At 36.6% G+C, this 27278-nt stretch overlaps 1 protein-coding gene across 1 annotated transcript in view; it reads right to left on the bottom strand.

Annotated features, from left to right (window-relative positions):
- LOC106063152 (uncharacterized) overlaps positions 1-27278 on the bottom strand; it is a 117600-nt gene that overhangs the window by 69050 nt on the left and 21272 nt on the right. Inside the window, exons 3-4 of the mRNA XM_056013966.1 lie at positions 13558-13665; positions 5127-5690 (exon numbers count right to left, since the gene is read on the bottom strand). Of these exons, the coding sequence (XP_055869941.1) occupies positions 5127-5690; positions 13558-13665 (672 nt within the window). The remainder of the gene's footprint in view (positions 1-5126; positions 5691-13557; positions 13666-27278) is intronic.

Here is a 27278-nt window from a genome sequence, read left to right as displayed (position 1 = left end):
TTGTCTTACAATTTGTGCATTACACCAAACAAAAAACATTATAACTATAAGAAACCAAAGTGTACATTCACACCAGACTCACTCATAATTTACACGTGACAAAGTTTATACCAGATTGTTCTTATTTAATAATTTGATTGCCAGGGGAATAAAAGAGTGTTTGTGTCTGTTTGTCTTTGCTATCGGTGTCTTGTATCTCTTTTGTCTTTGTAAAATCACAAAATCCTGACACAAAGGGTGATTCTTTATTTCGAGGATCTTGTTAGCTTTTTTATAGATGCGCAAAGAACCTGTTTTCTATATGGCTTTGTAAAAAACCTCGAAGTCGTTGTTCCTTTAGTGTAGTTCCATGCTTCAAAATGATAGATTTGCATCTCCAAACAATGGAGGTCATCTCTTATAGACCTGAGGACCCCTAAAGGGGCGGATATTAGCTCAGACTACTACATTGTCAGCGGCAAATATAAGCTTTGACTGAAACTCGAAACAAAATATTCCACACCACCCCACCCATTTAATGTAGACAAGCTTAAAGACTGCAATATTGCAGCACAGTTACAATTAAAACTTTCAAATATACTGACCCCTAAAGAAGAGTGGGCCAATTTCAGAAATATCACTATTGAGTGCGCGGAAGAAGTTATCGGAAGGAGGCGAGTTTCATACATTGCAAACGTTCTTTCAGCAGTCAAATCTTCTTGCAAAACACATACACTTTCATCGGATTCAACTTTCCACTGCATTTTAAGAACACACTGCCATTCGCATAGAGGAAAAGAGGAACATAGCATTGGACTACCTACCGCACTATGTACTTCTTGCAATGCTCTTCATTGGTTATCAGAGGTAAACAAATCCGGACATTATACCAAGTGTTGTCATAATGGCAAAGTGTCGTTGCCACCGCTATCCAAAACTCCTACTTTATTACAAAACCTTTTGAGTGGCAATAATTCACTATCCCAAAATATATGTGATCATATCAGAGAGTACAACTCTGCTTTAGCTTTCGCATCAATGGGCGCCCACATCATCAACCACCTGGCCATGGACCTTATGCTTTCCGAATCCACGGTCAAATTTATCATCAATTCTCTCCTTTGTATACCAATGCTAACACGCCCCCCTCGGTACTGTCAACTAGATATCTTCGATTCTGCTGAGGCTACTACTCAACGTTTGCTAAACTATTGTAACAGCACTTGCAGTGATATGTTGTTGTTGCAACTAGACAAAATGATACGACAGGTTAACCCCTTCGCTAAATCGTACATGCCAATGCACGAAATTATCATGCATAATAACCCTGTTGCTGCTGTACGAATGGTATTCATGGAAAATCTAACTCTGGATATGAGAAGGTATAACGCGCCATCCTGTCAAACTGATGATGCTGCTGTCCTTGTAGGGGAAAACGGGGAACCTCCTGCACAGCTCGACATTTGCATATACTCAAGGGGAGACACTTGCAAGCGTATCTCTTTACTCAATATGAACTGTGAACCTCATGTTTTATCCACTGCTATTCCCTTACGGAGATCCACGCTGGCACATGCAAATGACCCATGTTGGAGAAAAGCGAACCGCGAACAGAACCCGAGTCACATAACTCCAATTTTATGCTTACAGACTTGCCATGAGATCTGCATTCAGCTTCTTGCATTCAAGCGGTAAACTCTTCCAGCAATATGTCGTCGAAGCATATGTCAAAACAGAAGGCGCACGTTTACAATATATACGCTCTCCTCAACGAGATTTGCGTGTAAAACAATACAGGGGATTGATGAATGCTATCGCTGCGAAAGCACAAGACAATACCCTTCGCCCTGGACAGTTGATCATTCTTATCTCTACGTTTCAAGGCTGTCCACAGAACATGCAAGAGAACTACCAAGACGCGATGGCAAGTGTCCGCAAATGTGGAAAGCCTTATTCCTAGCATTCACCTGCAATCCTTCTTGGTCGGAAATCTCTAATGCCATTCCCCATCATGAGCGACCAGAACACAGCCCTGATGTCGTTGTCATACAGACCTGATGTCTTTCATATCAAACTGCGAGAGTTCCTTACTGACATTCTGAGGAATAATATTTTTGGCAATGTAGTCGCATATATTTTTGTCAAAGAGTTCCAAAAACGAGGCTTGCTTCATTGCCATATATATGTTACTTACACTTGATTCACATAGCAAAATAAAGACCAAAGATGACATAGACAAATATGTCTTTGCTGAGCTTCCAAATCCCGAAATACACCCTCGACTTTTTCGTAATTGTCACTAAATGCAAGGTGCATAGTCCGTGTGGCACACTCAATGCCACCTCATCCTGCATGGAAGACGGCAAGTGCACCAACAATTTTCCAAAAGAAATTCAACGCCGAGACTCAGGAAAACACTCAAGGGTACCCCATATACTGCAGAAGACAGGGCATAACTGCCATTGTTGGCAAATACAACGTTGACAATCGTTGGATAATACCTTACAATCCCTAGCTTTCTCAGAAATTCAATGTTTACATTAATGTTGAAGTGTGCGCGTCCATTCAATGTATCAAGTATCTATACAAGTATGTCTACAAAGGACACGACGCTGCATCCATTGTACTTCAGAAGGAGCCAGCCGATGGTGTTATCCAGCATGACGAAATACAAACTTTCCTTAATGGTTAGTGCTCCTGAGACAATGTGGCATTTTTAACGAGTACAGTCTTTCAGAAAAATCATAACGTTATTACACGATTACCAGTTCATTTGCCAGAATAACAAGTCGTCTTCTTTCATCAGGGTCACGAAGAACGAGCGCTACAAATACAGGCCAACAAAAGCACCATGCTTGGTTTAAACTTAACAAGGCGGATCCTGAAGCTGTGGAGTTACATTACACTGATGTTCCCCAACATTACACATTCCAACACTCCTCTGGAAAATGACAAAAGAGAATTAGAGGAGGCACAAAAGTGATCGGTAGAATGCCTGTTGTTGCCATTAACGACACCGAACATTATTACCTCAGGCTTCTCCTTACCCGTTAAATAGGCATCACAAGTTTCAACCATCTACAAACTGTCAACGGCGTGGAATATAAAACTTTCAAAGAGGCGTGCCAACAAATGAGTCTTCTTAAATATATGGCATGATACTCTTAAAGAGGCATCTCAGATACGAATGACAGCGTTCTTGTGACAACTTTTCGTTTTCATCTGTGTCTTCGGCGAACCACATAACGTTCCACACCTATGGGACACGTATAAACTCTGAGGACTTTCTCAGAACATATTCCACATGCACCGCTTGCATGTTTGCTCTCGCAGAAATAAATGATATGCTCCAACCACATGGCCTCAACCTGCAAAACGTACACCTTCCTCTCACTGACATTCTTTCAATGTGTCATTCGTCTTCTGCCTTCGACGCTCAGGCTGAACACTCCCACTCTATGGGACATTACGACAAACTCAACACAGAACAAAAGCACGCTGTTGACACAGCTTTGGACGCAACATACACCGATTCCCATCCTCGACAAAACTGCTTCTTACACCTTTGTCTGCAAAACCCTGATTCATACCATCAGAGCCAGGGGAGACATTCCTAAAACAGTTTCATCTACAGGAATAGCTGCAACATTGTGACCGGGTGGACGTACTGCAATATCTAAACTTATCTCGCAAGACGCTCAACATATTCTGCAATCCGAATTGATCATATGGGACGAGGCGCCAATGACACATGCATACGCATTCCAGGGACAGGTTGTTACGTGATCTCACAGGTGAGACCCACCCATTTGGAGGGAAAACAATACTTTTTGGTGGAGATTTCCGACAAATTCTCCCAGTCATTCTTCGTGGCTCCCGAGCTCTCACTGTCACTAGTTGCATTAACAAGTAACCTTTGTGGCGTCACATGTATGTACTTACACTGACGACAAATATGAGAGCTCTTATTGACGAACATCATTTCGCAAAATGGCTTCTCGATGTTGGAGACGGGACAAATGGAACACCTGTAACATTAACTTCTCATTGCTTTCCTGTTCATTCTGATCCCGTTCAACAACTATATGACGACCTCGACTTCTCAACTGTCACTTCGGAACAACTCAGCACGCGAGCTATATTAAGTGTCACGAACGAAGAATCCCTGCACCTGAATGAACAAGTATTGAAACTTATCCCAACCGACGAAGTAACACACAAGCGTTGACTCCAACGTCACAGACGATCCCGCAGATCAAGTTTCATTCCCCGAAGAATTTCTAAACAGTCTTACCCCTACTGGCATGCCGCCGCATAAACTCAAAATTACCATTGGTTCAATCGTCATGCTTCTTACAAACCTCAAGCCAGCAAGAGGTCTCAGTAATGGCACTAGACTGACTGTTACCAGCATTCACCGCAACGTACTGGAGTGTAAAACTATCGCAGCTGCTACCCCACAAACTGTCCTTAATCTTCGAATATCCCTGACTCAATCTGATTCAATTTTGGCTTTTACCTTTACGCAAAGATTTGTTAGATTGGCCTTGGCCCATGACAATTAATAAAGCACAAGGCCAAACGTTCCAAAAGATATGCCTGTATCTTCCAAAACCTGCTTTCAGTCATGGACAATTGTATGTTGCTCTCTCCAGAGTTCCTTCTTTTCATTCACTCACTAAACCTACCCCATTTGGACAACTGTGTCTTTCGAGAAGTGTTGACCCTGTACTAAATAACGGCGTATGCTACGCCGCCGGTCGACTAGTAGTTATCTATTGTTTCTATTTCATGTTGTGTTTACTAAGCCTCAGACGACTAATTCCGCTTATATCACCACTTCAGTCAAAGACTAATTTTTTCCTTGTTATAGATACCAAAAAAATTATTACTAATAGTTATTAACTAATTGATTAATTTTTTAAATTAATTCTTGTGTTGTCAGTTAAAGAAATAATTGCACAAAATATTTCTGTTTGATCCCAGATTGGGTATCGGAGAAATAACTAGTACAATCTCCGAGTAAAATAATATAAGCTTCATAAAAATAGAGTTTAACACTTTAGGAGTTCCCTTCACATTGACGTGATACACAAGACTTTGGATTATTTTATTTAAATAATAGAGTTTACTACTGGAGTAATTACCTTTACATAAATGTGACATAAGTCTAGGAATGATCTTATTCAAATCTTGAGAAGCATTCACAACAAACGTGTTGTTCTCTACAGGCTCACTTGCCACATATCTTAAGTAAAGGTTATCTCGTAATTCAACCCCGACAGCTATAATGTGCATTCCTTTTTCTTTAATGATTTTGGTCACCGAAGCAAAAGTTAAATAATTGTGTTGCGATAAGTAGTGTGTTATCAGAAGCAGAATATTCCGAGCTTTTTGACGATGAGCCCCAAAATAGAGGGTAGTTGAAATAGAGCTGACGTAGCTGACGATATCTCTAAACTCAGCGTAGGGCGAGGGCTCCCATTTCAGTTCGTCTACAGCTTTCAAAGTCTTAACCTTGCTCCCTTCTGTGCGATTAAAAGAAAGTATGACATTGTCTTTATACTTCAGAAACCAAACTATCACGTTTTTACCATCAACAGCGAGGTCTTTGAGAAAATGTTTTATAAAGTCTTTTATAATATTGTTGATGTCTTCAGTTTCTCCTTCATCTACTGCAAACAACAAGTTGGTTGGATTATCATCACAATCTGGAAAATATGTAAATATATATACTTATATTTGAATATGTCACAGTGGCGCAACATTTTTATAGAATAAAAACCATACAACTTTCATTTAAGCTGTTCAAAGTTGTTGATTTGTTTCCAAAGTATTGTTTATTTTTGGCTAGTAAACACCCTCAGATTTTTTTTCCACTTAAATGGACAGAAACATATTTTTTTGTAAATTGCGCATCGTACCGCTCTCCCACGTAGTTCCACTTGGAACCCTTTTTTTACTTCTAATGAGACGGCACGCATTTTGAAGCTTCCTTAATATACTTTTGCCGTTGAGTTCAACTATCTGTTACTCTGCAAATGAATAGCTCACTCCAAACACACAAACACCAATACTCATATTTGGACGGATAATTCTAGTACTTCTTTTCTCTACCCCACCACAGATATGTAGTTTTATAGCACATTGTACGGTTTGTGCTATGATCCCCAGTTCAATGCCTGCCAGATGACAACCTTCACCTTCCTCTGATAGGTTAAGGTAAAAATGTAATAAAATCTTAAATGCTGAAGGGGGTATTTTAAACATGTTAAACAGATTTAGACCATGTTGCCCCTATTAATCCTTCAAGAGCTATATCTTTCTCTAGCCAGGAAAACCCGATTGGAATTTTAAAATCTATATAAGTTACAATGATTGCCACGACAAGTGTGCTGTGGACGCTTAACATCTGTGCGGTTAGGTCACAGATCCAGTAAGTCTCTTAGCACAAGTATACGCCTCACAAACTTCTCTAGCGGACTATGTGCAGAACTAAGTAATGCGGCTAATATGTGGTACATTTCGGACAACCCCTATCGCCGCTAGGGAAGTCATGGTAGATATCCCTTCACTGGACTTGCGGATCGAACGAGCCATTTTGTTAGCGTACGAAATATACAAACGGCTGAAGAACAGCAGCCCACACAAAAGACTAGTCGATGACTGGGTGGGAAGGGGTCGGATCAAAAGAACATTCCTTATGCAGACTTCACAAGAGCTTCACCTCCCTCCTAGAAAATAGCTGCTCTCGCTCTTACGGTGGCTTTCCACCCGACGAAAGTTCACGAGCTGCCGTAGGTGCGAAAAACACTGATTGACCCTAAGGTAAACAAGTAATGTACAACAAACCTACAAAATATCACTGTTACTCCATTGATACCAGCACATATAGAACTAGAATGAAATGAGAAGGCTGACACACTCGTCAAGCGTGGGAGAACAAACACACAATTAAACATCAATCCAGAAGAAATGAAGAAATTAATAGTGAATAAAATAAATGAGAAATGGACAAGCTCTCATCCGAATCACAAGAAAGATGATGCTTATTATAAGCTATCCCGACAAGATCAGCGTCTAATATTTCGACCTAGGACCGGACGCAACAGATTGAGACAACATATTGTTATGACTCTACATTGCGCACTGTCAATAGGTGCGAGACTGTGCACCATGAGACACAGGACAGAGACATGAAAGGGTAGAGTAAGTATAAGTCGGTCGAGAATTATGATGTTAACAAGCAAGAAGTGTTTTTATTACTTAGTACCATATTTGAATACTTATTGAATTAATGTTGTTATATTATTAAATTAGTGTTTAATATACTCCTTTCGTTGAGGTTCTTTAAGCTCGCAGTTGCCTGAGTTACAGCATTTTGTGTCTGGAAGTGGGATTCTCAACGAAAGGTAAAAGAAGGCCTATGCATACAACGTTTTCAGATAAGCCAACAAAGGTTTTAATAGGTCAACGTAAGAAAAATACTAGATGGCGTTTACGAAAACACTTGGTTAACTGTCATTACAAGAACGTAAAATCTCAGAGGTAGAAAGATGAAGGTGAGCGTCTTAGGCAAAACATCATAGAGCAAGAACAGGACCCGGAGAACTATTTGTTTGAAATAGAACCGAATATGATTGAGCTTTAAAAAAATGATACGAGAACAAGGCGAAATAAATACTGGCATTGGAAGCTCAATGAAGGAAGACTTAAAATCATTAAAGGATTGTCGTGAATTTGCTTATTTGATTGTCGCCTCTTAGTGTATGTTTACATTTGTTAGCCTGTGAACTGACCATATTTCGTGTTGTGATCTCTACTATGTGTGTAGCTGTTTGTCATTCAGTGAAATAAAGCTTTGAATGTAACATGGTTTGTTATTAAGTACAACAAGGATGAACTTAAAAACGAAGTAGGGAATGAACTGAGCTCTATAAAATCATTCGTGTCTGAATTGAAGAAGAATATAGACGATTCTAAACAAAAAGTAAGAAATGAGGTATATGAGCTGATGTCCCAAATGGTAGTTGATTTCGATTCTAAAATTCAACTACTACGTACTGAAATGAAAACGGAGCTGGAAAGGAAACAAGATTAGGGAGCCACTGTGAATGAAATTACTGGGAAGACTAAACCGCCGGTGTTTGACGTTCTGTTTCTTAGTCTGTGTACCGATTACAGTTTGAAGAGGCGGCCAAAGTCAACAGGTGGAATAATAAGGCAGAGAAAGCAACTGGTCTGGTGTTGGCACTTAGAGGCAAGGCAGCCAAATTGTTACAGACAATAAAGGACCAGACGGACTTCAATGCCATGGTAAAAAAATGGAACTGCGATACGGCAACAAACACTTGCAAGAAGTGTTTAGAATACAATTGAAAAACCAACAGCAAAAGAGTGGAGTGACACTACAGGAATTAGCGGCAGACATTGAGCGCTTGCCCGTCTGGCTTATTCATTGGCAACACCAGAATTTTTGGATGTTATTGTTACAGATGCCTTCATAGATTGAGTGCGAGATGCGGAACTTAAAAAGACCATCCGAATCAGCAGAAAACGGAAAGTGAGCGAAGCCCTTATCTATGCTTTTTGCTACGAAGTACAGTTGAGACGAACGGCGCCTTGATCTTGGTCTGCGATCGAGTCCGACACAACGAGCCTAGTGTGTGAAGTCAGTCCGGAACTGTTGAACCCAGTGCAAGCCCGGCACGAGACGGAGAGGCCAGTGCAAGAGTTGATACGGCGGAACGGTGTTATCGGAGAGATATTTGTACAGTGTACATGTTGCCAATTGTACAGTATTGGCTGTTATTTATCAACTATTAAAGTGTTACGTTACTTTGGAGCCCTGAGTTGTCAAGTTCTTTAAGTTGGTGGTGTATGGTGCAGTTTGCAGTGAGCCTGGATAGGGAGATTCGTAACAATATTTTTCGACCTTTTGATATTTGCATGTTACAAAAAAATATCTCGGAACAAACAACTAATGATACATAAATTGTTTCGATATTTTGGAAGAAAAATAAAAGATGACATACAGTCTACACAAAACTAATAGTAGTTTTTCCCTTTACGGTAAAAATGTCTTATACAAGAATGTTGACGTCTAAGAAAAAAAAATTCACCACGTCACACGACCTAGTTTGAGTTTTCTTTACTAACATAAGAGAGTTGACGAGGGTTCAAAGACACTAATGCACTGATTTCTTTTAGCATATTTTTGGAAATATCTATAAGGAAATATAACTATTGAGTCAACGAAGCAGCATAATGCTTATCCTCTCTCGGACCAGAGTTCCCTCTCTTCTATAAGAGATACCATCGAAAACTTAACCCAAAAAAAATCATATCATAACCAAAACAGAGCTCAAAAAATTAGTGAACTTATTTCTAAAAAAAAAATCATTACCCCAACAACCAATGGGTCAGAGTTTACACAGATGGATCCTCTCAAAAAATCCAACACAAACGGAGAAACTGGCATATTAATTGAATTCCCCAATGGAGGAAGACTGGAAAAGTCAATTGCAACTGGCGATCTTTTTCAGACAGCCGTTATTGATGGGCAAAAGCTAGAAACTTTTAGTTTAAACAAATGTATTTAAGGCCGAAGTTTAACTAGAAAAAAAATATTTTTGTGTATATCGTAGTTTAATTATCTTTTTATAGTTATAAACTATTAAGTTTAATTAAAATTTGTAAAACATTTCAACATGTGGAAGGGGGTTAAACTAACATTCATGTTAAGTGTTTTTAATCAATTCATATGCAGCAAACAATCATTTATTAACTGCAGGAACATCAAGTACACCCTTTTTTATATCGTTAACCTTGGAAGTAATAAGTATTGATGGGCCAGCTCTCCATTTGGAAACAATGAAGCTACAATTCTTACAACTGAAGAAGAAGATCAGCTCATTGATTTAAAAAACGATGTAGTTCTTAGTAAAGTTTGGCCGAGCAAGCCTGGATGCGTGTCGGATCTCAATCAACAAGTTATATCCTGCAATAAGTTTAAAATCTATCAAAATAATTGTTCCATTAGCATCTTCATGGTTTTGTGAGTTTGGATTTTCAGCACTGACTGAGATCAACTCTTAGAAAAGAGAGAGACTTCTTACATTAGACCATGGAACTATACTAATGGAACACCAGCTTCGAGATTTTATGATCAGAGTGCCGTCGCGCATCTTTTTTCGCGCACCGTACGATTTGAAAAATTGATGATGATGCCAAAGAAGAAATTTACTCGGCGCGCCACTTGGATCGACCTGCATTGAAAGTAAAACTTCCTTACACTATATTTTATTAGATCTGTAAAAACTTTTTCTGTTGACTATTATTGTTAAAGATTTGTTGATCACTCTGCTTAATCATTCATATGCAGGTAATTTTTGTTAAAACATTTCCGATTAATGGCAGTACAAGTTAGTGAATGGTACATGTCATATAATAATTTTAAGTTACATTTTGAAAAGAATATTTTAAGAATTGACGGTAAATACATTAAGTGATAGGCTGTGATTAGTTTGAATTGTGAGCTGATCATATATCAAATTTTTCTGTTTGATCTTTAGTGTATTTTTTTACTTCAACTAAAGGTCAATTAACAATTAATATTTAATGAATTAATCATTTAAAAAAACAACACAAAATTTAAAATAAATTTTGATAAGGAAATTGCATCTACCTTTGTTTTATTATTTTTCATAAGATCAGAATTTCCAACTATGCAAAACTAAATTTATTTATAGTAATGTCAGAACACTAAACCATAGTAATAAACTAAGTTAAAGTAAATCTAAGCAAAGCTGTGATCTCTATAAACATTTGAATACTCGTATTGACTACACAAAATTTAATAATATTTTATCAAATTGGAGTTTCAAGAAATGTTACATGTACTTAAGCCAATGTGACAACATAAACCATAATTAATGAAATAAAAGGAAAGTAAAGTAAATTTCAAACAAACATTTATACATGAAATAGGACTTTGAAAATTACTTTCCATCAGATTAGAAATCCACCTTTATGTTCTTTAATTTAAGATCTTGTATTTTATACTAATGTTGACAACAAAAAACAATAGTGAATGTGATAAAAGTAAATTATATATCATCAAGGCTATTTAAGTCACAGTTGTTTCTTTTCATCTTGTTTAGTGGAGTACAATTTAAGTGGCTATTAATTTCACTGACCATTTCCTCTTAGCTGAAAAGCCAGTGTTGTCTCTCTGAAACCTAAGTGTATTTTCTTGGTTACTGGAAGTCCAGAAATTTGGATTTTCCTTTAAACACCTATACTTTCCAAAATGGCCGTCCTGTAGGCAAAATTTTTTTGCTTAGCATGTCATATGTACTTCGGAAAATTCTCGAACACTTGTCATAAATGACACAAGTCCCTTGTGAGTTTGATGGCTAATAAGCCTCTTATTTCATTGCCTTATTTTAAATGGTCCTTATCTCTGTTCTACTGAGTGCTTACATTCATTCAAATATCATATTGTAACATGTCATTGCCTAGAAAATCAAAGTGAGGATCATTGCAACTTGTGTACAAGGCAGAAGTCATCAATAACACATGCAATTTAAAAAATGAATTCAGATTAGTCACTGTTTAGTCCATCTATTTATATATGTGAATGGGTGATACTTTAGAGTAGACTTCTTGAACTAAAGTCAGATGGTTTCTGTTGCATTTTACGTCTCGATAGACGATCTTTTCCCTTTGCAACTTCTTGTGGGACTTTAGACAAAGAGGCCAATGCTTGATACACAGATGCGATCGCAGGTTGGGCATTTATCAGAAGGTTACACCTTTACTAAGTAAAGGCTTTAGTTTTATTTTACTGTGATCTAGATCTAGACATTCTATAAGTTACTATGCCTGGATCTCACTGTGTAAGCGTTAAACATGGTTTATTTTTGTATGCAAGACACTCGAAACAAGTACTGAAGTAGTTAGTGGTGAGTGTACTGTAGTAGTGATCAAACAATCTAGATCTACTCCTAGGAACAGGATTAGTTAGTAGGATTCTACTAGATCTAGAATTCTAGATAAAAAAAAATTCTTATCTATAATATATATATATATATATATATATTGATCAGAAGAGTAGGCGGCTGTAGACCTTTAGATCCAGACCATGACAGAGACCCATGCTAGATTTAAATTTACTGGTCTAGAGATCTATATCTAAACAGAATTAAACTAGAAATCTACAAAAGAGTTTCGATAAATAGCTTTTATTATGGTCATTATCTTCTTTTTTGAAGTAACGTCTGTATTATATAAGATAAGAATAGTTGCGGCAAACACTTAATTTTTGGTTGTTGTTTTTAATAAATGGATTTAAAATACGATGTATTTTGGCACTAAAAAAATACCCAGATAGTAGTAATTCTAGCATTATATTAAAGAATGATTCTTAGTAGTAGTATTTATAGATTAACAAGCATGACTAGATTGACACATGAAGTGCGTTTAATAAATGATTATCTTCTTGTTTGAAGTTACGTCTGTAATATATAAGATAAACTAGATAGATCTAGTCAGTATGCCTATAGATTGACAAGATGTAGATAGATCTTTTCTTCTAGTAAAGCGACTAGGGCTAATATAAAGGATAGTGACTAAACTAGTGTGTAGATCTAACAGAATCTAACTCTACCGAGTTGACATATACTAGCTGATTCGTAGTTGTTGACGGCATGGTACCAACGTGTCACCCAAGGTAGTTTCATTTTCTTTTCCACCTCGACTTTTTTTTTTCATCTTATGAGACGTACATTTGTAGCCTACTGTCGTGTCAATAGTAATAATAAAAGAGTAGAAATGCGTAGCTTGGAGTGTCATACTTTCTTTTATTTCTTGCGATTTAGCATATCGTAACAAATACGCATTTATCGGAAAGTTAGACATATCTGCATCCAGATTTTGTGTAAATAATCCAAATGCAAAAGCACTGAAAATCTATTTTTGGAAAAAAAAAGTGGCATTTTATAGGGTGAGCGAAAAAAATATTTTTGTGACGATCTCTTATTCAGAGAAATTTTATCTATTTTATCAGATAGTCAGAAAATGGATAAAGTTTTTACAGATCTAATAAAATATAGTGTAAGGAAGTTTTACTCTCAATGCAGGTCGATCCAAGTGTCTCGCCAAGTAAATTTCTTCTTAATATTTAAAAACAGGTCAAATAATTTTTCTTTTTATTATAAAACAACTGTTGCTCTTCCTAGTGTGCCGCGAAATTTGTTTTTATACTGCGCTGTGCTATACTTCCAGAAATACTGGCGGATCCAGTGGTGGTAGGGGCGATCGCCCACCCCCTCCCCAAACTAGACCTCCCACCCCCGAGAGGGGGGACGGACGAATTTGGATGTCTTCATTCAGTTAATCCAGGAAGAACCTATTCTAGGGAACAATAAACGTCTTCTGAAAGAATGAAGGGTCAGAATGTATTTTAAACATTAATATGTATATGCACACATTTATTGATATATATATATATTTTTAATGATGAATATCGTAATTAAATAATGAACATTTTAATGTAAAGAAAATGAGATGACTAACAGCATTTCCATTCATCGCTTGTGTCTGTACACTGCTTTGTTCCATCACAACGATGTCCGATATCAATACATTCACCAGTACCGCAGGTCCACTCTGATGAGATACAACCTAAAAAGTACATGTGAAAAATTTTAACCTTTTAGTTCTAAATAAAATCTCTTCATATTTCTCATGTATCAGCGACCCAAAATATTTCTTCTCTAACTTCAAAATAAATAAAATAGTATTGTCATTCTTATAAGGAAATTATTTTATAGATTGAAAAGCTTAGTGAAAATTCCAATGTCAAAAAGAAATGTAATACTTTAAGGAAAGCAGACGACCTTTTGAGGAAACAAGCTGCAAGCATAAGTTTTGTTCATCAAAAACATAAGGGCACAGTACTATATAATGTGTGATATAATTAAATTATGTAAGTGAATCAGTTGAAAATAAAATAACAATAGTGAGTCACCGAGCCCACACACTCACATCTTTACCAACTTTTGTTTACATCTATACCTTTTGTTTTTAATTTGGAGTTTTGTTTTAAGATAATGTGCATTTTATTTATCAAACATCAAAATCAATTATGTATTTATGGCTAACTGAAAAATATGCATAAAAGTTTCGTCTCAGCAAGTTCTTAATTTTTTTCAACTAAATAATATCACAAATAACACACAATTCTTCTAGATTATTCCAAATATTTCTTCGCCCATTAGAATTCTAGAATCATAAGGCCCTACTTTAATAATAAATAGACCTACTTTTATAAGTAAACATAACTTTGACCTCGACGTGGTGACCTTTGGCTATAAACTTTATCTGCAAATACGACCGTACACACTATTTTTTTTTTGTTATTTTCTATATAAATTAGTTATAACACTATCAATGTAAATGCTCTTTAAAAGTTGGGAATATCATAATTTGTTGTTACAAAAATCTGGCTAATCCTATACTACTGTTAACAAAATAAATAATAATTAAAAATAATAATTTAATTTACAGAGCGATGTTAACAGTCAAAATGTAGACTCAGGCACTGTAAAAACATTACAAACATAAACACGAGAGCTAAAATGACATGACAAATTAATCTAAAAAAGTTTTAAACAGATAGGTCTTAATGTTTTTCTTGAGTGTGGTATAGCATGTTGTCTGTCTGACATCAATGGGAAGTGAGATCCGAACCTTTGGCCTGTGCACTGAAAAAGCCCGCAGACCGTAGCTTTTGAGGAAGAAACGTGGCACCTAAAGAAGCGTTGAGTCCATTGAGCGCAGGGCTCTCTTTTGTGGCAATCTCCCGAAGTTGTTTTAAAGTCTGTTCCCATAACTGCTTTTCGTGTGTATTTGATAAATCAATAAATGTTCAAAATATGATTGAATAAAATGTCAAATATTATTAAACTATTCATTTTTAGCGGCCCCCGAAAGGGGAAAAGACGCTATTAGTTTTGTGCGAAATGTCTGTCCGTCTGTCCGTCCGTCCCGTTTAGATCTCGTAAACTAGAAAAGATATTGAAAATCCGACATAACAATATTTTAGACCATTCAAAGTTCTGATGCAACGTTTAATGATTAAGCATTTTCAAAACAATTACATTATGTAAAGACCAAAAGTCTTTTTTTCAAAAAAAAAAAAGTCCTCATTTTATAGACCTTTGCTGTCATCATTTTATGGACCCTTGCTGTCATCATTTTGTGGACCTTTGCATTCCTCATTTTGTAGACCTTTGCTGACCTCATTTTGTAGACCTTTGCTGTCATCATTTTATGGACCTTTGCTGTCATCATTGTATGGACCTGTGCTGTCATCATATTATAGACCTTTGCTGTCATCATTTTGTTGACCTTTGCTGTCATCATTCTGTAGACCTTTGCTGTCATCATTTTATGGACCTTTGCTGTCATCATTATATGGACCGCTGATGTCATCACTTTAAGGACCTTTGCTTTCATCATTTTATGGACCTTTGCTGTCATCATTTTATGGACCGCTGATGTCATCATTTTATGGACCGCTAATGTCATCATTTTATGGACCTTTGCTGCAGCATACTCTACGATCATGCTGAAAATCCTGAAATGTGTTTTTGAAACTATTTCCTTCAAAAAAGGTTGTTATGAAATATTCTTTGTATTATTACTAATATAAATTAATATGTTATGTGTTTTCTTTAAAAAGTCTACTCGATATCCATGATGAAAATCATGAATTTGTGCTTTTGAAACTATGCCGTCACAAAATTTTGTTAGCGGCCCCCGTAAGGGGAAAAAGCCGCTATTAGGTTTGTGCAAAATGTCCGTCTGTCCGTCTGTCCGTCTGTCCGTCTGTCACACTCAGATCTCGAAAACTAGAAGAGATATGAAAAATATTATTTCATCATTAAATCCGGTTGAAAAGTTTAGGTGCAACGGCTACTTTTGGTTTTCTAAAAGCAAACCGTTTAATTTATAAAATTAATTATGCAAGCGATTTTTTCATAAAAATACACCAATTCTAAAACAATTACGTAAATGTAAGGGAGGCAATGTTACAATATGCTAACAAAGATGGACAATTTTTGTGTATTTTCAGTATCACTAAGTCAAATATATTTTTAAAATGTACAGGAAATGTTTACAACAAATACAAATAATAGTTAAAGACGTTTTTTCTGGTCAACTAGCTGCTAAAATTAAAAGAAAACATTTCTGTTTGTTTATAAAGGCTAATAATGCACTTTGTATGTAAATATCACGCACATTTTTTTAAATGGACTTTTTATGCAGCGATTTTCGTGCAGTAGCGTAACGTCGCAACATGATCAGGTGCTAAACCAATTCCTTAAACTTTTTTTAAAAATCAGATTTTATTTATTTTTTGTTTAGTGCCCCCATCCGAATAAAAGAAGCTTATTTTTGTGCGTTTTGTCTGTTGGTCGGTCTGTCCGTCACGATTAGATTTAAAAAACTAGAACTCTAAAAGCTATTGAAAATCTGATTTACCCTTTAATGTTCCTCAAATAACATCTCAATAGTTTTAAGTATCTAAAATTGATTGTTCCGAATTTTTTTGTGCAAAACTAATCAACGCCAACAAATGTTTGTTTGCTCTTCTAACTTATATTACATTCAATTTCCATGCTTAAACGTTGCAAAAACACATTATCAATAATATGTTGTTCCGTTTTTTATGTAAATAGCATATTAATGCTAAATCATAATCTCTATACTGACTTATATTTCATTAAGTGTAAAAATGTTCCGGATATTGTTTTATAAAACATGAATTATGCCTAATGATTGTTTGAAATCGCATAAGGTTTTTAAAAAAAGTAATTTACTAGAATTGATTACTGAAAATTACTTTTTAGACATTAAATTTTCTTGTAAAATATAACATAGAAGTTTTGTAATCGATAAAGAAAGTTCCGGATTTTGTTTCTTACAAATCGTCGCCAGAAATTTCCGAATTTATTTAAAAATCTACTAACGCCAAATAATTGTTTGAACTCCCTCTTCTAATTAATAAACAAATAATCTTCTCATTTACGAAATAATGTTTTTACGGATTTTTATGAAAAATATTTTAACTCACTACTCTCTTACTGTACATTTAACTTTCTACCTAAAACATTAAAAAATCTAATTATCGTTAATATTATGTTCCGATTTTTAAGGAAAACAGAATCCAAACACCAAAGTAAGGTATGAAAATCTCTCCACGTGGCTGTAGTACATCTTATTTTTATACGAGACCATCCAAAAAATTTAATTAACGGTATTACATTTATCTGAAATTCTCTTTTTCTTTTACTATTTATACAAACATCCGGAACAAGCTATTATATAAACTTTTCAATTGTGTTCATACCTAAAAATTATTGCGATGTTTTGAAACGTAAAATAAAGGTTAATCAATTTTTAATAACTTTTAGTTGTTTTTTTTATATCAAGATAACGGACAGACCGACTGACAGACAAAACGCAAAAACAATGTGGCTTTGATCCTTTTTAAATAATATCTATTAGAACTCAGTGCACCAATGTCTATGAACCCTCGTTAAATATCTCGTGTAAATAAAGACATTTTTTTTTATGGTACCGGTACTAGCCTATTGTGAGGTAATGGAATTTTTTTTCTTTGACGTCATATGAATGGACTCTTTAAATGTAATGTTAAAAGAACGCACTCGGTGCACCAATGTCTATTAACCCTCGAAAAAATTGCTTGTATTAATGAAAACATATTTTAGTCTAACTAAGCCGTGTGACGTAGTTTTTTTTTTCCTTTGACGTCACATGGAAAGAATTCTTTAAATGAAATGCTAAAAGAACGCACTCGGTGCACCAATGTCTATGAACACTCGAGAAATGGCTCGTGTTAATAAAGGTGATTTTTAGTCTAGCTAGGCCTTGTGACGTAGTTTTTTTTTTTCTTTGACGTCATATGGAATGAATTCTTTAAATGAAATGCTAAAAGAACGCACTCGGTGCACCAAGGTCTATGAACACTCTATAAAAGGCTCGAAATGATGAAGGCGATTTTTATTCTAGCTAGGCCGTGTGACGTAGTGTTTTTTTTCCTTTGACGTCATATGGAATGAATTCTTTAAATGAAATGCTTAAAGAACGCACTCGGTGCACCAAAGTCTATGAACACTCGATAAATGGCTCTTATAGATGAAGGCGATTTTTAGTCTAGCTAGGCCGTGTGACGTAGTGTTTTTTTTTCCCTCTGACGTTATATGGAATTAATTCTTCAAATGAAATGAAAAAAGAACTCGGTATAGTAATGTTTATTAAGCCTCGTTATGTGACTCGCGTTTAAAAAAGGAATGATATCTTGATTTAGATCTAATCTAGATTTTTTAAACTAGATCTAGATTTTTATTACAGTATATCTAGATCTGGATTTATATTCTAATTAAAATTATTTTAGAGTCTAGATCTAGAATTTCTAGATCTAGTTTAGACTAAAATAGACTAGATTAAGATGTAGAATTTCAATTTCTAAACTTAAAGTGTAAAAAAAAAGTGTAGATTTTCCTTTCCAAACGTTTTGATCAATATTGTAATGTTTTAATATACTAAAACTAATCTACTATTTTTTTTATTAAATTTAAATTTAAATTTACGGCAAATGAATCTTTGAAACATTATTACTTTTGACCATCGGATGGCTGCCTGGTCGTGCGGTTTGCGCGCTGGACTGTCGTTCAGATTTATGGATGGCCCAGGGTTCAAACCCTGCCCGCTCCCATCCCCCGTCGTCCTGCGGGAGGTTTGGACTAGGAAGTAATTATCTTCAACTCTGAAGGAACATCCGAAACGTGTAAAACATTTTACATCAAAATTAAATCACCTCTTGAATATTATTTGCGAATATGCAGATCCGACAGGGATCCGACTTCGACGGGGGCCGCCTCTGAGTTTGTGTAACACAAACTCTCTTTGTAATCTTGTTTTTATTAAATATTCTTTGTATTATTATTGATATAACATAATATATTATGTCTTTTCTTTTGAATAAAATCTTATTTAAAAAAAAAAAGGAGGCTCAAAGAAGAGGCTAAAGCCCAGAAAAGAGGTGAATGAGATACCCAAAAAAAGGAAAAAAGAAAAAAAAAAAGACCAGGAGAGGCTCGGTATCGGTAAAGCGCTTAGCTTCCGATCCGAGGGTCCCGGGTTCGAATCCTGGTGAAGACTGGGATTTTCAACTTCGGAATCCTTGGGCGCCTCTGAGTCTACCCAGTTTTAATGGGTACCTGACATTAGTTGGGGAAAAGTAAAGACGGTTGGTCGTTGTGCTGGCTACATGATAACCGTAGGCCACAAAAACAGATGAACTTTACATCATCTGCCCTATAGACCACAAGGTCTGAAGGGGGAACTAATTAGGCCAGGTTCACATCTAACTTTGCATTCACTTGCACCTATCCTTTGATCTGCAGCACCATTGGGGCACTACACAAGATCTGTCAACCTTCTTTCTCCATTCTTATCTCTCATTTGTCTTTGATATAATTTCATTTGGATGTTCTTTCTGAAAATATTGAAGCCTGCCTGGGTGGACCACTTCGGGGGCCGATTTTAAGTTTGTGTTTTCACCTTGTTTAAATATTTGTTTGTAATGGAACAACAAATACTAGTATACCAATAGCATGGCTTTATTCGACAAAATTAGACTACAGTAAACAGTGAATGAAACCAGGATGTCTCGCATAACACTGATGCAGTACTATACACACACACTGAACTTGACCTTCTGACACGCTGGACGCACGCAGAAAATCAACTCAGTTACAGTACAATCACCCCGCCTAAAAGTTATAGGAACATAAACATGTAAATAATAGTGAAGGAAAACGATATCTTATCTTATCTTATATAATACAGACGTCGCAGTGACACTGTTTTTCTCTTCCAATGGCATACTGTAAGTTGCATGTGATTAAGTCCACAGCTATTGTACCATCGTCATATTTTGATGCACGGACTCCCTTTTTTAACAACACTTTTCCTGCTTAAGTCGACCATGTCGGGAGTAATTTGCCGAAGATGGACCTACGATAGAACTTGAATATTCTCTCGTGCGGTATTTCTTTTTTAGCGGTACAGAGAAGAAAACGAAGAGAGTGCAGGGCTTGGTTTAACACCTGCTCCCATTTGGAAACCGGGAGTCCTTGAGTTTTTAAGGCCAAGGTTATGGCTTTCCATAATGAGCCGTTTAGCCTTTCTACTTGAGAGTTTCGTCTATGATTATAAGGAGTCGTTCTGCTTGTTGCCACCCCTCTTTCGTGTAAAAATTCCTGCACCTCTCTCGACATGAATGAGGTACCTCTATCAGAGTGTACATTGTCAGGCATTCCGAATAGTCCTAATAAATTATCTGGACATCTAATTACTGTTGAAGCCGACATATCAGAACAGGCGTATGCAAACGGGAATCTTTAAAATTCGTCAACTATAGTTAGCAGGTATGTGTTCCGAGATGTAGAAGAGAGCGGTCCTTTGAAGTCCAGCCTGACATCTTCACAAGAGAAAGTAAGTTTTTCGCTCGCACTAAATGCCATAGTCTTGTTACTTTCGGATGACACAGAGTCATGGGGCAGTTTCAATTCATTTCGACTCATAGCTGACACACACCCGTTTCAAGAAAACGTATCAGCCGCTACATTGTGTTTGCCTGGTCTATACAAGACATCGTAGTGGAAACAGCTCAGTTCCAGTTTCCACCTTTGAAGTTTCTCATTCTTTATTTTCCCTTTGCTCTGTTTGTCGTACATGAAGGCCACTAAGCGTTGATCCGTGACAAGGGTAAAGCGATTTCCTACTACGTAGTGGTGCCATTTCCTTTAAGATTCTACAATGGGGTAGGATCTTTTTCTATTGCTGAATACGACTTTTACTTTTCGAGAGTGTTCTTGAAAAGAACGCCACGGGGCGGCCATCCTGGTTGAGGGTGTGCAGTTATTGCAACATCCGAAGCGTCTGTTTCAACCGTCAGAGGTCGAGTATAGTCAATGGTGAAGATGGCAGCTTTCTCCAGCTCCTGCTTTAATTCGTTAAGGGCTGTCTTTACTGTTTCTGAAACAGGGAACGAGATGTTATTTGCCAAAACATTTATTTTGTTAGAAAAATTTGGGATCCACTGCGATTAGTACACCAACATGCCCTCGATTCGTTTTCATGAGCGCATATTATGAGGAGGAGGAAGGTTTCTTAAAGCCTGGAATATGTCAGGGTCTGGCTTGAGTAGGCCTTTAGAAATTTCGTATTCAAATAGGCAAACTTTGTCACTGGCTATCGTACTTTTCTCTTCAATAAATGTGATCCCATACTTTCTAGAAGCATCTTGAAATCTTTGCATATTCTCATCGTGCGACTCTTTATCATGACCACATACCGTTACATTGTCCACGTATGCAAAGGTGTCCTGCAACTTTTTATTCTCAATAATTTGATTTATTGTTCTCTGAAAGCAACACCGAAAGGGATGCGACAGAACTGATGGAGTTTGCCACATGCCTCAAATGCAGTAAACGGCCTTTCATCAGTCTTGATTGGTATTTGATGTTAGGCACTTTTGAAATCTAGAGTACTAAAAACCGTAATAGTTGGATATCCGTTCTACCAGTTCATCGACTCGGGGCATTGGGTATGTATCCAGTAAGTTGAAGCGATTTATTGTTTGACTGTAGTCAATGACCATTCTTCTTTTATGTCTCTCGTTTGTTGTCACAAGCACCTGTGCTCTCCATGGAGACTATGAAGGTTCATCGATTTTGTCCGAGAGGAGTTTTCTAACTTCAGACTCAATAAATTTGTTATAAGTTATTGAGTGCTTTCGGGACTTAGTAGCCACCGGTCTGCAGTCAGAAGTTAGATTACTGAATAGGCTAGGTTTTTCAACTCATGTAAGGGATTGCGTTTTATTATCTTCAATTTCTTAATATTATAGACACAATATTTCTTGTAGAGATTTCATTAATTATAGCAATAATGCTCAAGTCTTCATATTTACATATAATTTACATAAAATAAATAGTTCCCCAACTTGGAAAAATCGTATACTCAATTATTAAACATTTGTTTTGTTGTCACTGTAAATAAAAGCTAAATAAAGTTAACTAAATCACTCAAAAGTTTTAATGAAAAACAATACTTTATGCTTTAACTAACATAAGACTTAGAGCTAACTGATTTACTAAAATAGAAAGCACATCATTACTTAAATATTCACTTTCGAACAAACATTACTTTTACTGGTAAAAAATAATATTTGTTTTTTCCATTACCAGTATAGTATAAATAATCACTGGGAAAATTATTACAAACACCGCCAAAGAACACACCTCCAAAGAGACAAAAAATCCCTGTTGTCATGCTAAAGAACAGGTTCTCTGTGCTCGCTGATGAGAGCATGGAGACTGAGCAGCATGTCAAAACCAATACTCCGGGAGAACCCGGAGACATTATGTCTGACACAGGTTCTCCTCAGAGAACCCAGCCAGACACCCCAACGTCTACTGAATTAGAGGTTGACCAACTCCCTAATGAAAGAAATCAAAGCGGAGAGCATGTCCGAGTTGAGAGAGGAGGAAATAGCCTTTACTCTAACCAGAGGGATCTCCCCTCTCCGGAGAAAAAGACTTCCCCCAAAAAGGGGGGGGGGTATCCACCTCTCATACCTAAGTCGAAAAACACTAAGGTCACTAAGGTAGCTGTCTGTTTACAGGAAACATTTCTGAAAGATAGCATCAGTTGCATACAGCAAGAATTTTGAGGATTCTGAGAGAGCATCAGGTGGAGTCTGTATCCTTGTGAAGGACAGCGTCCCCCATGAGAGGGTAGAACTGCAGACCACACTACAGGCCGTAACAGCTAGAATAACCCTACACAAGGTTATCACTTACTGCAGCCTGTATCTACCACTAGGCGCTCCATTAAACCCAACAGACATGGAGGACCTATTGAAACAACTCCCTCGGCACTATATAATTCTTGGAAATTTCAATGTCTATAACACTATGTGGGGATCCAAAAACACTGACAGAAGAGGTCGTATGATGAGAGATATCTTACTCCAACATAATTTATGAATACTTAATGATGCATCACCGACCTACTTGTACCCAGGAACTGGATCTCTCACGTGCATTGAGCTCACCGTATGCGTCCTCGGACTTCTGGAAGATTTTAAATGGTCATTTAGCAATGATCTACGGGGAAGTGATCACTTCCCAATCATCATTATTAACAATCTCCCCTCATTGGGACGACCTCAGCGGTGAAAACTGAATAAGGCCGATTTGGAACAATTTCAAAAAAGATGCTATGAAGATATCAAAGAAAATATTCTTGATAAACAGAACCCAGCTGATACCTTTGCTACCAAGCTACTTAATATAGCCAGGAAAGTTGTACCCCTAACCTCCGCCAATCCAAAACGGCCAAGCAAACCATGGTTTGATACAGCTTGCAAAAGTGCTATTGGCGATAGGAAAAAAAAAGACTGACCATTTATAAAGAATCCTTCCCATGAAAATCTAAAGCTATTCAGGATAGCTAGAGCAAAGGCTAGACAAACCATACGGTCAGCCAAAAAGAATTCCTGGAGGAATTTTGTCGACAGTCTGGTTGCCAAAACTTCTGCTAGAGCGGTTTGGAAAGCAGTAAAGCGAATCAAAGGGAAAAAATTAAATGCAATAGGGCATTTGAAAAACCAAGGACGAACTGTCACGTCCCCCAGAGAAATAGCAGACAGCCTTGCATCCTCAATAGCATATAAATCATCCTCTACACGCCAAAATTCTAAAAACTCAAAATCAGGGAGGAAAGACATCCCACTGATTTCCGATCAGAGAACAATGAAGATTATCACAAACCGTTCTCGCTTAAGGAACTGAATGGCTCGATGGACAAATCACATGACACAGCGCCATGAGAAGATGAAATCCATTATCAGTTCCTCAAGCATCTTCCCGAACCCTCATTGGCGACCCTCCTAAAAATCTATAACTGTGTGTGGAAAACAGGCGCTTTCCGAAACAGCTGGAGGAAAGCCACAGTTATACCGATACCCAAACCGGGAAGAGATGGGTCTGACCCAGCTAACTATCAACCAATAGCACTAACAAGCTGCACAATAACAAGCTGCATCTGCAAAACCGTGGAAAAAATTATCAACAATAGGCTGAGAGAAATAAAGTAATCTCCAACTATCAGTGCGGATTCTGGCAGGGCGGACAACTAACCACTTGGTAAGACTGGAAGCTTTCATCAGAAATGCGCTGCTAAGACGAGAACATCTAGTAGCTGTATTTTTCGACATAGAAAAGGCCTATGATACAACATGGAAACATGGCATTCTACGTGACCTGGAGCTTATGGGGCTTAAAAGACACCTTCCTGCTTTGTAAGGGAATTCCTTAAGGACTGGAAATTTCATGTTCGAGTGGGCAACTCCGCTTCTGACACTTATGATTAGGAAATGGGTGTACTCCAGGGCAGCATTCTCTCAGTTACCCTGTTCAACATAAAAATAAACAGTATTATAAAGGTTCTGTCCCATGGCATAGAGTGCTCTCTGTATGTTGATGATTTTGTCATTCTTACATATGGAAAAAACATGAATACCCTAGAAAGAAAACTACAATTATGTTTAATTAAAATTCAGAATTGGGCAAATGATAATGATTTTAAATTTTCGGACTCCAAAACAGTTAGCATTCATTTTTGTAATTTAAGGGGAATCCACTCAGGTAGATTTAAAAGTGTCTTCATCAATACGAACAAGTTGTCGATTGTTCATAGACACTGGTGCACCGAGTGAGTTCTTTTAGCATTTTATTTAAAGAATTAGTTCCATATGACGCCAAAGGACAAAAAAAAAATCAACTACGTCACACGGCCTAATTAGACTAAAAAATGTCATCAATACAAGCAATATTTTGAAAGTTCATAGACATAGGTGCACAGAGTTTTTTTTCTAGCATTACATTTAAAGAATTCATTCATATGACGTCAAAGAAAAAAAATTCCATTACGCCACAATGGGCTAGTACCAAAAAAAAATATTCCTTTTTAACACGAGTGATTTAACGAGGGTTCAAAGGCATTGGTGCACTGGGTTTTAAGAGAATTCCTTTAAAGTGGATTAATTTCGCTTTTTTTTTTTCGGTTTGTCTGTCAGTCTGTCTGTCCGTCATGTTAATATATAAAAAAAAACAACCAGTGAATATGAAATAAGAATCAAGAAGAAAAAAACGCAGTGAGGCGGTAACGTTTAAGTTACTAAACAGAAGATTAAGAAAGATTTTAAAAGAAAAGCCTGACATTGATCGACTATTTTAAATGAAAGCGTTACATTGGCCGTCCCACTCTGACATTTTACGAAAACGGCAACAGACGGTTTAAAGCGGAAATGCCTAGGTCGGGATGTCTGGTCAACTTATCTACACTCTATCATTTTATTGTTATCTTAGTAATGTTTGTCTTATATCAACAGCACCTTAGAGTCGGCATTTCAGATGCATTTGGAGAAAATACAACACAAGTATATATCAAATAACATCGTCACGCATAGCAAAAACTACGTTACCTTTTAAAATATATTTTAAAAACAAAGTTTCCCTTTCAGACCTTGTGGTTTATAGGGCAGATGATGTAAAGGTCATTTGTTTTTGTTGCCTATGTCAAGGGGAGGGTATCATGTGGCCAGCACAACAACCAACCACCTTTACTTTTCTCCAACTAATGTCAGGTACCCATTAGAACTGGGTGGACTCAGGGGGGCCCAAAAGATTCCGAAATAAAAATTATAGTCTACACCAGAATTTGAATCCGGGACCCCGTTCGGAGGCCAGGCACTTTACCACTCAGCCACCGGGCCTCCGAAATATAATGTCCTCCTCTTCAATTTTCGGACTCAGAGACAAGCTTTTTTATTGTTAAATATTCCTACATTGTGTTACACACTGGCGTCACTAGGGTGGGTATCACCCGGTACGGTCAGCTCAGGGTATCAACCCCTCCCCCGTAAATCTCCTTTAAATTTTTTTTTCGTTTCTTTGTTAAGCCGTAATACATAGAGTTTAAAATTACGTTTTTTGAGCAACTATAAAATGAGTGTCAATTGAATTTAAAAATTCAGTTGTTTTTTTTTTACAATTTATCTACAGTTCACTGGGTTTATGCACTCATCCTTAATCTTCGAAATCGAAGACATTGCCATCAATCTTTAGTTCAATTTTGCAACCATGGAACGATAAGTAAATTACAATGTTGTTTTTTTCTGGACTTCAAACTTAAAAACTTATTAACTTAATGTCTTTACTTTAGCGATTTCATTTTGTCTTCTGCTTGTCTCAAAAAGTTTTTAATTTTAATTTTAAAAATATTTTTTCCCATGATGCCAAACAGTTGGTAAGAAACTATTGAAAGATTTGTTAAGTGATTCAGTGATATTCTTTAAGGTCTTATATTATCTTATATAATACAGACGTTACTTCAAAGAAGAAGATGATTACGTCCTAAGCGTCATGCATTTAGCCATGCATATTAACCAATGACCTAAACTCCTGGCTAGCTCAGGCAACCTATTCCATGCTCTAATAGCGCTAGGGAAGAAGGAGCATATTTGTACAAATTTGTCCTAGCATATGGGACGATGAGTATTTTATTAAATTTAGTTTTTGTATTTGAAGATTATGGTTCAGTGTTTTATGTATAGTTGCTACTTTACTTTTAAATCTTCTATCCTAAAAGCTTTTTAAATTTAGTGATTTCACTACAGCTGTTATTCTAGTCAAATATGAATATTCGTTTGTTATGAATCTCACAGCTATATTTTGTGTCCGTTCAATTTTCTTAATGTTTTCTTGAGTTGGGGGGGGGGGTCCCACATAGAGGATGCATAATCTATTATTGGCCTAACCAAGGTTAAATAACATTTTAGTTTTATGTTCTTATTTGATTTATAGAAATTTCTTCTAATAAACATAAATGCTTTGTTTGATTTTTTTTATATTTTCATAAATATGGTTATTCCATAACAGTTTTTTTTGTACTACTATATCTCCTATGTTGTCTACTTGGTTTAAATTAAGTTATATGTCTTTGTCTCCTGGGGCTGAGGATACTGATGCAAAGTAATTGTTTAGGATGTTAGCTTTAGTTTTACTATAACTATGCATTGTTATCTTTTCCTTTTAATGGCGCTATGCATGTTGTTTTCATTTTCTTAGACT

Source organism: Biomphalaria glabrata, chromosome 16, assembly GCF_947242115.1.
Source record: "Biomphalaria glabrata chromosome 16, xgBioGlab47.1, whole genome shotgun sequence".
In the NCBI taxonomy this organism is placed as follows: Eukaryota; Metazoa; Mollusca; class Gastropoda; family Planorbidae; genus Biomphalaria; species Biomphalaria glabrata.
The sequence above is the reverse complement of the archived record's forward strand: the minus strand, read 5'-3'. Positions and strand labels throughout refer to the sequence as shown.